At 37.1% G+C, this 12,495-nt stretch overlaps 1 protein-coding gene across 2 annotated transcripts in view; it reads right to left on the bottom strand.

Annotated features, from left to right (window-relative positions):
• Window positions 1-890: 890 nt before the first annotated feature.
• The window catches only part of UCHL5 (ubiquitin C-terminal hydrolase L5), a 13,236-nt gene continuing 1,631 nt past the window's right edge, over window positions 891-12,495 (bottom strand). Inside the window, exons 3-11 of one of the 2 annotated variants that reach the window (XM_072342753.1) lie at window positions 12,381-12,486; window positions 7,331-7,456; window positions 7,185-7,246; window positions 6,956-7,086; window positions 6,098-6,161; window positions 4,873-4,975; window positions 4,353-4,466; window positions 2,990-3,088; window positions 891-1,505 (exon numbers count right to left, since the gene is read on the bottom strand). In XM_072342753.1, coding sequence (XP_072198854.1) covers window positions 1,461-1,505; window positions 2,990-3,088; window positions 4,353-4,466; window positions 4,873-4,975; window positions 6,098-6,161; window positions 6,956-7,086; window positions 7,185-7,246; window positions 7,331-7,456; window positions 12,381-12,486 — 850 coding nt within the window. In that variant the 3' untranslated portion in view covers window positions 891-1,460. The remainder of the gene's footprint in view (window positions 1,506-2,989; window positions 3,089-4,352; window positions 4,467-4,872; window positions 4,976-6,097; window positions 6,162-6,955; window positions 7,087-7,184; window positions 7,247-7,330; window positions 7,457-12,380; window positions 12,487-12,495) is intronic. The other variant, XM_072342752.1, reaches the window with a different exon arrangement.

The following is a 12,495-nucleotide window of genomic DNA, read 5'->3' as shown; positions in this document are numbered from 1 at the left end:
TTTTGCAAAGGAAGTCATTTCCTTCCCCTAACAAAGCTGTCTCAATGAAACACTGAAGCAGAAAACATTTGTGCTGATGATATTCTCACCTATGACCTACCTGATCAAAGTTCTGTACAGACATGGATCCCACATACTTTTTTTCCCCTGAAACACACTGTATTTTCCCAGCCACTCAAGAGGATCCCTTCAGCAGTAGGAGAATGCAGTTTGCTTTACTTCTTCTATCAAAATGTATCAAGCACAGACAGATAACGGAATCTGTGCTGTATGGGGCTTTCCAGAAATTCTCTAGAGAACATTCTCATACAAGAACAAATGGCCTCACAGTTCAATGAGATATAACTTTAGGCAAAGTAAATCCAGCAGCTTCCGTAGGTTTTAAGTGTCTTCCCAACAATCTGAGGCCTTTTACTTATTTTTCCCTATTTCTCGTTCAAGCCCTTTGGAACACTGGAAGTTTCCCAAATGAATTTACATACACCATACATTAATTTTGTATAAGTAATTTCAGAATTACGCATTGTTGCAACAACCTGATCCTATCTTTACCAAAACAGTCTGCTTGTCCTTAACAGAAAGCAAGTGATGCCAACCAAGTCTCTGTGCTCCCTCTGGTCCATGGAAGACATGGCAAGTATTTTCCATTCCAATGTTATGAAGAAAACCTTCTTTCCGTGATTGTTCTTAAACTATAACATTTACTTTAACAATTTCCTTTCACCTCCTATGGTCAATTAAAAAGTATTGCTTTAAAGAAATACAAGAGTACTAGATCATACCCAAAACTAATGCCCAAAACAACAGCGTAAACAAGCAGCCACAAGTCTGCCAACCTTCAATATGTCTTAGTTATCATATCCAACAATAAAAATACCACAGGAAGAAAGTTTGCCAAAATAAAAATGGGAATATTTATTTATCTTTTCTACCCAAAGCAATGCAGATCTTCTGAGATTATACATCGGTCTTTGCAAATGTTACTACTGCTAGATTTGTAGTTTTCAACTCGGTAAAAAAATTAGACATGGACTTCAAAAAAAAAGCCAAAGACACAGGGCATGTCACCGGATAGCAAGGATGAGCTCAGAACAACTGTTAGTAGGGATGAGCAAAGAAAGCTCATGCTTAAATTCTGGCATTTGCATCATTACCATATACTCATGTGGGACAAAACGGGTACATTTTCCTTGCATGTGTTTAAGCCCACTTTCCAAACATTCAGAAACCAGACTTAAATAAGGATTTTGACCAATAGAACCTAAACATTATTTAGTACTACATGCACAAGATGCAAGGGAAGGAAAAAAAAAAACTAGACCCGTGCATACAGCATAAGACAAACTGTTACAATTGCCAAACGTGCGCTGGACAAAATTTAATGTTTATGAAAAGTTTTATTTGTTGTCATGAAAATAGTTTCAGAAGCACACAGTTGAATGTACTTTGCAAGGTCATCTTCACTTGGCCTCCTGAACTTTCTTGGCATTCTGTTTTTCTTTAGCCTAGAAAGCAAAGGGAGATGCTGTTAAACTCGGATGGTACCAAGATCTAGCTTTTGTACATTTGACTGACTGCTCACAACACTGAGCCTTCTACATAGAACACTGCACAAAGAAATGTGTTAAATGTAAACTCAGACACTTCATAGGTACTAATAGGTACTGTAGCTTTACAACTACTTTGTAGAGTAGAAAACAGTTCCTAGCAAGATTTTTGCAGGCTACGTATAACCTGTACCAACTAATAAGGAATGCAACACACAAAATGAAGTGTTAAGTTAAAACCCACAGTTATTATATCATAAACTACTAGACTACAGAATTGCTCAAAACTCAAGAAAATAAACATACATATCACATAACACACAGGTTGTTCTGAAAGTAATGCCTCCTATTTATTTCCATGAAAATCACAGCAGATACAAAGACCACGTTATTCCATAGAGCATTTTATATTATAGCTGAGAATTTGCTGTTTTTCAATGGAGTCACCACCATTAACTATGCATTTTCACTAGAGCTTGTAAAAATCTGTACCAGCAAAGGCAACCTGCTGTCACCAGTACTGAAACACTCCACTGCCTTCACTGTGCTCACATGCACTGTTTGGTCTCTGTAAGCATCCACGAGTACTGGTGAACATCAACAAATGCAATATTTTCTGCCTGTAGGAATCCAATGACACCCCTTTGCTACACACATGCTTTCACATCAGATATTCTCCCCTCTGCTGCCATCTAATGCCAACATAATAAAACAGGAGGCATTACTCTCAGAGAAGCCCTTGTATTTACTATTTTCTTCCCCCCTGAATAGTGACATATAGACCTCCTTCAATTAGAGTTCAAAATAGAAATATTATCTACTGTGCAAGCAGATACGCACTACGATCTCATAATTCAAGCCAAGTACTTAAGCAGCCACCTATCTACAAATAACGTTTAATAACCTTGCTAAGGTGACTGACAGACTTCAATGAACATGCTTAAATCCTAATCTTAAGTCAACATTAATACCTGCATACTATACGAAGGAGAAAGCAATTGAAGCAGTGAATCTATCTGGACAATGATCAGAAAACATTTCAAGCCCTCTAAATTGCCAGAATTTTGTGCACAGGTTGCCACCTAGTGCTGACATATAAACACTGCAATAGAACAGTATCGGAACAGAGAGCAGGTTGGCAAACAGAAGTCATGCATGCAGACACTGATACGCAAGCATTTGAATAACTTCCAGACCAACAGGGTTTGTCAAGACCAGAGAATGCTTTAGGTTGGAATAGACACTTAAGATCATTGAGTTTCAACCCCCTGCTAGAGACAGGGACACCTCCCACGGGACTAGGTAGCTCAAAGCTCCATCGAGCCTGGTCAATTGTAATTGAAAAAAACTCATACCTGTATAATAGATTGCATTTTCAAGTAGAATGTATGAAAAGTTATAGTAATGCATTGTTATTTATAATTCAGCTAAGAAATACTCACTTTTTCTACTAATGGTATTAACTGTTGATGTTCTGCTAGAGTCTTTAATAATTCCATGATGAAAGGCAGATAGTTATGTTTTCTTCTAATGTTTTCAATCTAAAAAAAATTCAGAATATTAACAGAATTACTATATCATAAACAGTGGATTTTCTCTTTTGTTCTGAAGACTCCACTAGAATTTATTATCATAGAATCATCATAGAATCAGGCTGGAAATGACCTGAAAGATCATGAAGTCCAACCACAGCCTAACCATAGTACCCTAACTCTAACAACCCTCTGCTAAATCATATCCCTGAGCACCCCATCCGAATGGCTCTTAAACACATACATTATGTTTTAGTCAGTTAAAAACAAAAAAGCCCAAACCATAAATTTTTGAGCACCAGTAAAAAAACATAAAGGTCAGATGAATTCAGTGCATAAGGCACAAACTCTACTTAAGCGATAACTTCAAGAAAATAGTTGACTGCCACATAGTTTCCATAATCTTTCAAAATACAATTATAAAGTTTAAGCAGTCTTTGAGCTCCCCATTTCATTTTTTTGCTTATTCTCATGCTTTGTAAAGTACAGGATGCGTTTTTGATTACTTCAGTACAGTTCCTTGATGCAATGGAACAGAATGCAGTGATGCTATTCTAAAATAACTAGCCATAACACTCAGAAACACTGAAGAGGTAATTAGCACAAGTACACTAGAGACAGATTTGAAATTATCATGAACTAAAAATAAGGGAAAATAAACAATTTGTTACCAAGCTTTTAAATTGCATTTCTTCTCAAAACATTCCTTGAGAAGTATTACAGAATCATCGAAAAGTTACAAGGGATGATTTCAGAGAAGCTTTCCCCTATCTAATTTTCATAAAGGATTACATGCTTTCAGTGCATTTGAATAAAATACTTATTTAGGACAATGCACAACACATCAGTTTTCCTTCACTGCTACCTGCTTGAGAAAAGAATAGCAGGTAAACTGTAACAAAAGAACAACTAAAGTACCTTAGGAGAGCTTCTGCATGGAATACAATATCTATGTGTCAGATTAGTTGATGTACGGGCAAACACAGAAGGACTCTATAAATGAAGTCCAAGGACTTCCTGAATTGGCTTAATAAATAATGACCATAAGCTGGAAAAGCTTGTATGAAAGCTCAGTAGAAAAATAAGATCAATACAAGAAATTCCACATGTAATTCCAGAATGGCATAAGATCTTCCATAAAAAGCTGTAACAGGTTACATTTCTAATGCCCAAATTCTTGCAGATTAATTTCAACAGCCTCTCACAGACAACACAGCTAGCTTCTCCTTGCCATGTTTCCCATATTTGGATCAAAAAAGAAAAGGCAACATACCTTGTATCTTTTTAGTTTTTGGTTCTCTTCTTCAATTAACATCTGATATTTTGCAACTTCTGACTGTATAGAACTTAACATGTTACTACTTTGATCTGTATCCATAGGTTCCTCCTTGCACAAAACAGAATGTGTGGAGTTAATGCACTTTATTATTTAAAGAAAGAAGTCTTGCCTTTTGAATATTCTAATTACAGAAAAAAAAAAACAACACCAACACTTGTTTATTTATGACATATCTGCAATGTGGATTAACTTTATTGTTTAGAAAAATAGTTTCATTGTATCAGCATGTTAGCTAGGACAGACAGATGCAATGATGCAGCTATCCTGTACTCAATACTCAAAACTAACTAGAGCTACAACAGCTGTCTCCATATGGCACTGGACAGATGCAATCATCCTTCCCTACTCCTTTTAGTTGATGCTTCATTTGAAGCAAGGGTCAAAGGAGTTGAATAATAAAGACATGGAACTGTTACCACAGATCTAACCCAGTAACTTCAACACCAGAACTTACCTCTGCAAGTTGTCGCTGTAGCTCTGCAATCCTCTGCTCATATATCATCTTTCTGTCAGATACAATAGCCATCAAATTAAACCTTATCTCACCTTCACTGTATCTAAAAGAGGAACAAAAAGAAAAAAAAAAAAGCTTTCAAAATCCATCTTTTACACAAAAACCCAAAAGTCTCCTTCAGGATTTCCTTCCACTGAAAAGGAAATATATTCCTGGATTGTCAGGGGAACACACAGTTGAAATTAATCAAGTTGTGCTACAGATCCAATTCTGCCTTGAAATAAAATCTCAGATTATTAGGAGCTACAGCTTGGAAAGTGCTAATCTGTCCTCCCAAGATACTGCTATTCCTGTCTGCTGTCAAGTATTTGAAGCTATATTGCAAAGGGGAAGGAGGAGGCAAACAACAACAAAACACAACAACAAAACAAAACAAAAGGGCACGGTTGACAAAAATTGCATGAAAATACTGCATGCAATACTTGTGCTCTCTTAGTATTGTTACTTGCTATAAAGCATTGGAGACTTACTCACATGATGTGGAAAATAGATCCAACAGTAAGATTAACAGCCCTTTGAGAACATAAATTCTGCAAATGTGATTTGGCAGTTGTGTTTTGCATGTCTAATGAAAGACCTGAAGTAAAAGACTTTGAAAGATACTTTCTAAAACTGGCTTAAAGTTGATTCTACCAAGATCGGTGCTGCTGTACTGTGAGAGCTGTGAAGCTGAAGAAATTCTAGATGGATTCTTCTAGATGAAATCTCCACAGCAAGTCACATACCTATGTTTCATTTACTATAAATACCAGCTGTATGGATGTATTTACTAACTGGTATATTGAATTCTAAGCGCACACCCAAACACTATCAATGGTAATGGCACTGAGTTCTCACTTGGGAAGACCCACAGCTGTCTAAGATTTAATCTTGCTCTTACTTTTCCCAGAGTACTAGCAGCAACTCTCTTCGCTACAGATACCTACTTTGACTAAACACACTGGAGTGCAGCATGTTTGAGACTTAGCTATTCATCACATTTGGCTCACGCTGGGCAATAAGTTCTCAAGTCACACAGTAATACACACATGAAGGGATGTACAAACTTCAATCCTTAGAAATTCAGTTGAAAGCCTTCAATTGAAATCAAGAATAAAGAATTGTTGTTTATTTTTCCTTTATATCTATATAAGGAGTTCTATTTTAAAACCATGACATCATTTACTTTTGTATCCGTTTCTCTATGACAGGCCGCACAGCACTTATCCAGTCATCTTGATTGCATGAACCTAGAAAAAAAAAAAACACAACCCATTAAAAAAAGATACTTCAGGCTATGACTCAACAGTTCCCACTTAAGTATGCTGAGAAAAAAGATACTGGAGACAGATTATGGAATACTGTGAGATACAGCAGACACTAAAGAAGGTGCAAAAACATGATTGGTACCCACAGAGCTTTTCAAGATGCAAGATGTTTCATATCTTGTAATCTTTCTTAGTCTGTGACATGTGTACCAGGAACTCTAACAGCGAGCAAAACTAAGCTGGAACTAGCTATCCTTTAATATCTTTTGGAAATAATTACTTGCTACACATGGGGAAACAAGGGCACTGTGTAAGCATCAGATGCATTATGAACAAGCATAAGGGGTCAGCCATATACAGCTGTACACAAACTCTCACAAACTAAAAGGACAGACTACAGCCTAGAAAAAACAATCCCAAAACATGCTTGAAAGCAGGACATGGGAATGTCCCCTTGGGTGACAGTATCACAGACAAAAGACAATGCTGCAGAAAAAGACCAGCAAAAGGGACTGTATAGTACCAGTAAAGAAAGACAAAAGCATTACAGTTTCAACAGCTGTGTTTGTTTGCTTGAAGTGACATTGCACAAAACAACCTATTTTCTTTCATGGGAAGAGAAAGCAGGAGGAAAAAAATGAATTTTCAGATCAACAAAAATACAAAGATATAAATTGCTGCAAAGTAGTATGTGCCTTAATTGAATATTAAGGAAATCTAAAAGCTACTCTTTAAATAACACGTAACCAAAAGATGTTCAGAAAACAGAAAACTACCTAAATCAATTGGTCCTTCCCTTAATCCATCCAGCTCATACAGCCGTCCATTAACAGGAACGTAGCTTACGAAGTGAAACGCGTCTTCTTCTTTTGCTGAAGACTTTGCATCAAATTCAAACATCTGCTGTCTGCAAAAAACGTGTAAAAATAAATAAATCCATCAATCAGGTGAAAGGGAATCTGCATGAATTCTTCCTAGCTGGAAAACATGTAAAACACCTGCTACCTGGCAAAGCTGTTGTGAACTTGTCGGATCACTTCTGAGTTGCTCAGTGCCAAGCCCTTCATCTGAAATTGAGTAACAAAATTGAATGATAAGCTTCCATACAAAATGCACTGTTATTTAAAATAGAGGAAGTAACTGGCACTTACTGCAGCATCAAAACTCTGTGAAAACTCTTTAAATTCTGACAAAGTCTCTCCTAGACGGATATCCTGATGAGCGCAATTTAACAACACGCTTACTATGGCTTGAGTAGCACAAGCATTATTTATCACCTAGAGGAAAGAAAAAGGGCAAGAGTTGATAATTTGCTCAGTACCACTGGCAAAAGTATAAATTCATATTTGGCAACACTTCTGATTACACACACTTTTTTTGCTGAGTCACATTACAGCTTCACTCTGAAAATAGGACAGCAAACACAGTCCAAGCAGCCACAGAAACACTAATGCTGGAGGCACTAATAAAATGAATACTGAGAGGTTACTGTATACTGTCTATTGATTAAACTAGTATTTCACAATCTCTGCTTAAAAACTCATTCTATTGATTCACTGCCTCCACCTTTTGTTGTTTATTAAAGGATAAAAAACAAATCAAATGAAAACCTTCTGATTTCAGCGGTCACTCCACTAAAATAGCATTTAGGTTGAACTGCTCAAACTATACTGTATTCATAGCAAATAAAATAAAGTCATCCTTGCAAAGAGAGTTTCTTTTGAATGATCAGAATTCCCAATGGAATTAAGAGCCCCCAGAAAAATTTATGTGGGGGATAATAAAGCATGTAACAGGACCTACATATGTTTGTTTTTGGAAGTTACGCAGGATAAAACATATCAAATATCCAAGGGATAGGCTAATAAAACTTACACATGTTTTGAGATATAAAGATTACATTTTTAGAGACTGTTTTGATGAAGAAAAAGCCAGTTGAAAAATAAGATTTTTCCCTTGTTAATTGGCAATATATCAACCCTTTTTGAGCCTAAGTTACTACTTTGTGTAACTCTTTCTTAAATCTGAGTTTAATATTCTATTGTTGTATATAAGAAAATAAAAACGACCATAATACAATAAAGTTATGAGGTCACAAGGCATCTCAGTTTTTCCCTTAGGGAACTATAGGCTAGGAAACGTAATATTTCTTCAGCCAGTAGCCTATTTTGTAATTGAAGACATTAACCATTAGGACTGGCAGAAGTGATGTTGATTTAGTGTAAAATACCTGAAAATCAGTTCAGGGCTGTGAATGCAAAACCACTTCCAACAAGAAAGGAGGAAAAAGGAAACTTCCCTCTATACCAACTTTTTTTTCCTCTAAGCAACTTTTCACAATGAAAACCAAATTCTCCTCACTCACTGCAAACAGTTGTAATGCAGACATCAAAAGCGGGCAGAATAAATCAGGCCATGTGTTTGTCTTCCTGTCAACCATCACAATCCTTTGAATTGCCATTCCTACTCCAGAACTTGCTTCAGAGACATCACTTGTCTCTGTCTTCAAAGAAATCCAATTATGTTAGCACTATATGTTGCACTGAACACACTTCATGATTAGGATTATGTAGGGCAGTTATTTAGTAAAAACACCTCCTAATTTAAGAACAATCTGGCTGTCTTAAGTTACAGCCACACAGGTCAGAATAGATTACCACAACTGAGGAAACTTAAATAGACCGCAGGCATGCAAGCTAGCAGCTGGATTTCACTCTATTATATAATTAAGCACAGAGGGGAGATCAATTTAAGGCAGCAAAGCAGTGAACAGCAGCAGAACAAAATTAACTAACAGCCTAACAGAGGGACATAACTCCAAAGAATTAGTACTACAACAAGAGTACCAAGAACTGTTATCTGTCATATAATTTGGGAGCAGTATCAGAGGCGGCTGCAGCACTTTGGGATGAAAGCAGGATCATTAGAAAGCTAAACTGAAACAGTGGCATAAACATGGCATTAACTAATCTGACAGAGAAAGGCAGAATTGGTAGAGAGGACAGTATTGATCCCTGTGGTAAAGAGTGTGCTACTAAAATGAAGGGACACCACAGCTAACTTCCATCTGGAGATTGCACTGTATGATAATCCTCACCGAAAAATCAAGATGGAATAACAAGTGCTCTGACAGACCACCAACCCAACACTGAACTCAGAAATGAAAGCAAGAAAGAGGTTTTGAGTCCAGAGGCAGATGAGCTCAGAAACTGAACCAGCTGGATAAAGGAGCTTGAAATAATAGCAAAATTCAAGCTCAGCATGGGTTAGTTGCCTCACTCAATATCTGCCTTTCAGCATGAACAAACTTTGTATTCCAACTACTCCATGAAGCAGCCTGCTTAAGCGTACAAGAACTATGTTAAATTATCCCATCTTACTGCTGCAAAACACAGAACAAACACAGATCTTAGACCAGTGTTGATGAAATGGAGACATATTACAGAACTATACACATTCTGCAGAGCTGCAAGGCAGGAAGAAAAAGCAGCAGGAAGATTTCTGCAGGTGAATCAGAAGGTAGCACAGATGATAAATGTAATAAGGCAGCACTCCTGGGGGGTAGGACTTGATCTCTTAAGGCTCATTCCAACCCCTACAATTCTGTGACACTCGTAGACCTAGGTGATGGGAGAGAAGTACAACAGTGGAAGGAAGAAGTGATTTTAGTACCTGCAGTACACAAGTGCAAGGCTTGTCACAACACAACATCCTCTCAGTGCACCCACCCAGTATATGCTTTTAGGGAGAAAAAAACCCAACACTTTGATTTGTAGCTAACAGTATCACAAACAGGATCCTGCTTCTGCAGGCACAAATTTCTTCCCTGAATCATTTCTTGTTTTACTATCACAACTGTGATGTTCTACCATCAGAATGCAGCTTAAAATGAATACACAGCACAAAATAAAGGCATTTCACTATTCAGTAATAAAATCTGCAGGGGTTATTAGAATAATAAAAAAAACTTAGTCAGAAAGTCTACAGGAATGGCCTTCTCGTCTGTCAAAAGATGCTTTCACTTCCACACTGATCAGCACAGAACTCTGCTATTCTAAACAGTGCTGACGACAGCTTAATACATTGAGTGGTACAGTCACATAACCACTGTATGTTAAAATAATGGCAAGGGCCTACTTAAGCAATACAGAAATCAGGGAATTCAGAGTTAAGGCTGAAATTGGATCCTTAACTCACCTCATTGTGCCTAGGTATCCTACCTCAAAGGGTACGTAAGATCATCCAGAGTTCTCTGCCCTCAAATAGAGGACCAAATCATACCTAAGCATAACAGGGAGGCCAAATTAAAGATGAATGTGCATAAAACTAACCAGCCAATAAAAAAAAAACTTTCAATGAGCATGCAGACTCCACAGACCTGAAAATTCAACTCCTCCCGCTCTCCCAACATACTCATGATTATATGTCAGACAGTGTCACCATTTAGAATTCAGTGACCATATCGTTATGGAAGTGAGTAGGACCAAACCACGAGCATGTAAAAGCTTCTTATAAAAATAGTTTTTTAATGCAACAGAGCTACACTGCTGATAACATCACTTATGTTCCATACTTAACTGCTGTTTTGCATTAATGGCTACTTAGTCCAGCTCAAAGAGAACTCAGAATTTCACTTTAGAACTTCTCTGCAGACCTCTTTAGATGCTAACATTTAAGACAGTTTATGAGAAGGGGAACGGAAAGAAGTGTCAAATAGGCTCTTAATATTTTTCAATGCTTCAGTGTCATTTCAGTTTTGAGATACAGATCAACAGACCAACAAAAGTCAAAATCATCACTACCACAAAGTCACCTGTTACCACCACTTGCCTTCTACCAACTTTGGCCTGTACAGGCTGACTGACCAAATGCATCTCACAATGCGGAAGGAGATCAAACCAGACAATACACAAAATCCATAGAGAACTGCTTGCTGATTAGATGAATTGGCCCATGAAAGTTCAATGAGCATCTGAGCCACCACAAGAGATAGCAAGCTTCATGCATCTAAAGAAAACAGGCTTGCAGGACCCAAGGCATCCTGTATTCTAATCAACAGCAAATCACCACATCAACATGTCTGGAAATTGCTTAATGATTCGCTGCAGTACATCTATCTTACAGAACTGCATGTCCTAAGAGAGGAAAAGGAAGGAAGTTGTAGAAAGTTCCTCCATGCTCATGACAAGTTTTAACATTTTAAGATTTAATAAAGAAGTAAAAGACAAATGCTTCAAAGAACTCTAGAAGACAACGATCTTTATTGTTTGCTTTATGACTTTTCATGTTTTTGTTACCAGGTCTAACACTGGCCTGAATTTCTAAGTACATACTGCAATGAGAAATTAAAGCTCAAGGCCTTTCTTAGGCTCTTATTTTCAAATAGGGTCATGCTTCAAAAAGAGAAGTATCAGGGGGAAGCTGACAATGTTGAGCAAACAAAAGCTTGGAAACTTTTCAGAGGCCATTCACACAGCAAAATAGAGATGATAAAATTGCTTTAACTTGAGAAAAAGGAGCCTTTTCAGATTCACATCAGACATTTCCTCCTACCAAGTAACTACTCTTTGAGAGATACAACATGGATTTTTGCTGACCTTGCTTGCAGTAAAACTACTCTATAGACACAGGCTATTGATCTCAAGCAGCGTTTCATTACTAAGAAACCATAACCTAAAATAGTGCCTATGACACCTATGAAGTTGTCAAGACAAAGGTAAACTGATGGTGATTGTTGTGTCCTAAGAACAATGGGCACTGCTTGGCAGGACTCAGTGGTACAGTAGGGGAATAACTACACACATAAATAAAATCATTTTTTCTTATGATTTGTTGGAAGTGGTTTCCAAGAAAAAAACAATAACAAATCAAAAATAAACAATAAAATGGTTTCTTCTGCTGAAAAGTAAGTAATTCTTTATGTTACAGAATAGTTACTTCTTATAGGAGGGGGCTGGTAAATAAATAAGAGCTTTACTTTTTAAATACTGGATTATATTTTGGTCTGCCTCGGCAGATGGATCAGATTTGCTTTGCCAGACATCTAACATATAGTATTTCATCTCATATGATTTGTCAAAGTTGCTTCACTTAGTAAAGTGTTAATTGCTGTGTACATTTTAACAACAAGCTGGTTGATCTTTCCATATCAAGTGTTCTGATTCTTTGACACGTCTAACAGAAATACCAAACTTGCCATACCTGTTTAGCAAAAAATATTGTATCCAGCCTGGAATCTTGAACAACAGAACCTGCTGGTTCCTCTCCTGGCTGCCACTTGAAAAGGAATATCAGCCCGTGTACTGGCCTAAAATAT

This window comes from Excalfactoria chinensis, chromosome 8, assembly GCF_039878825.1.
Source record: "Excalfactoria chinensis isolate bCotChi1 chromosome 8, bCotChi1.hap2, whole genome shotgun sequence".
Classification (NCBI taxonomy): Eukaryota; Metazoa; Chordata; class Aves; order Galliformes; family Phasianidae; genus Excalfactoria; species Excalfactoria chinensis.
The sequence above is the reverse complement of the archived record's forward strand: the minus strand, read 5'-3'. Positions and strand labels throughout refer to the sequence as shown.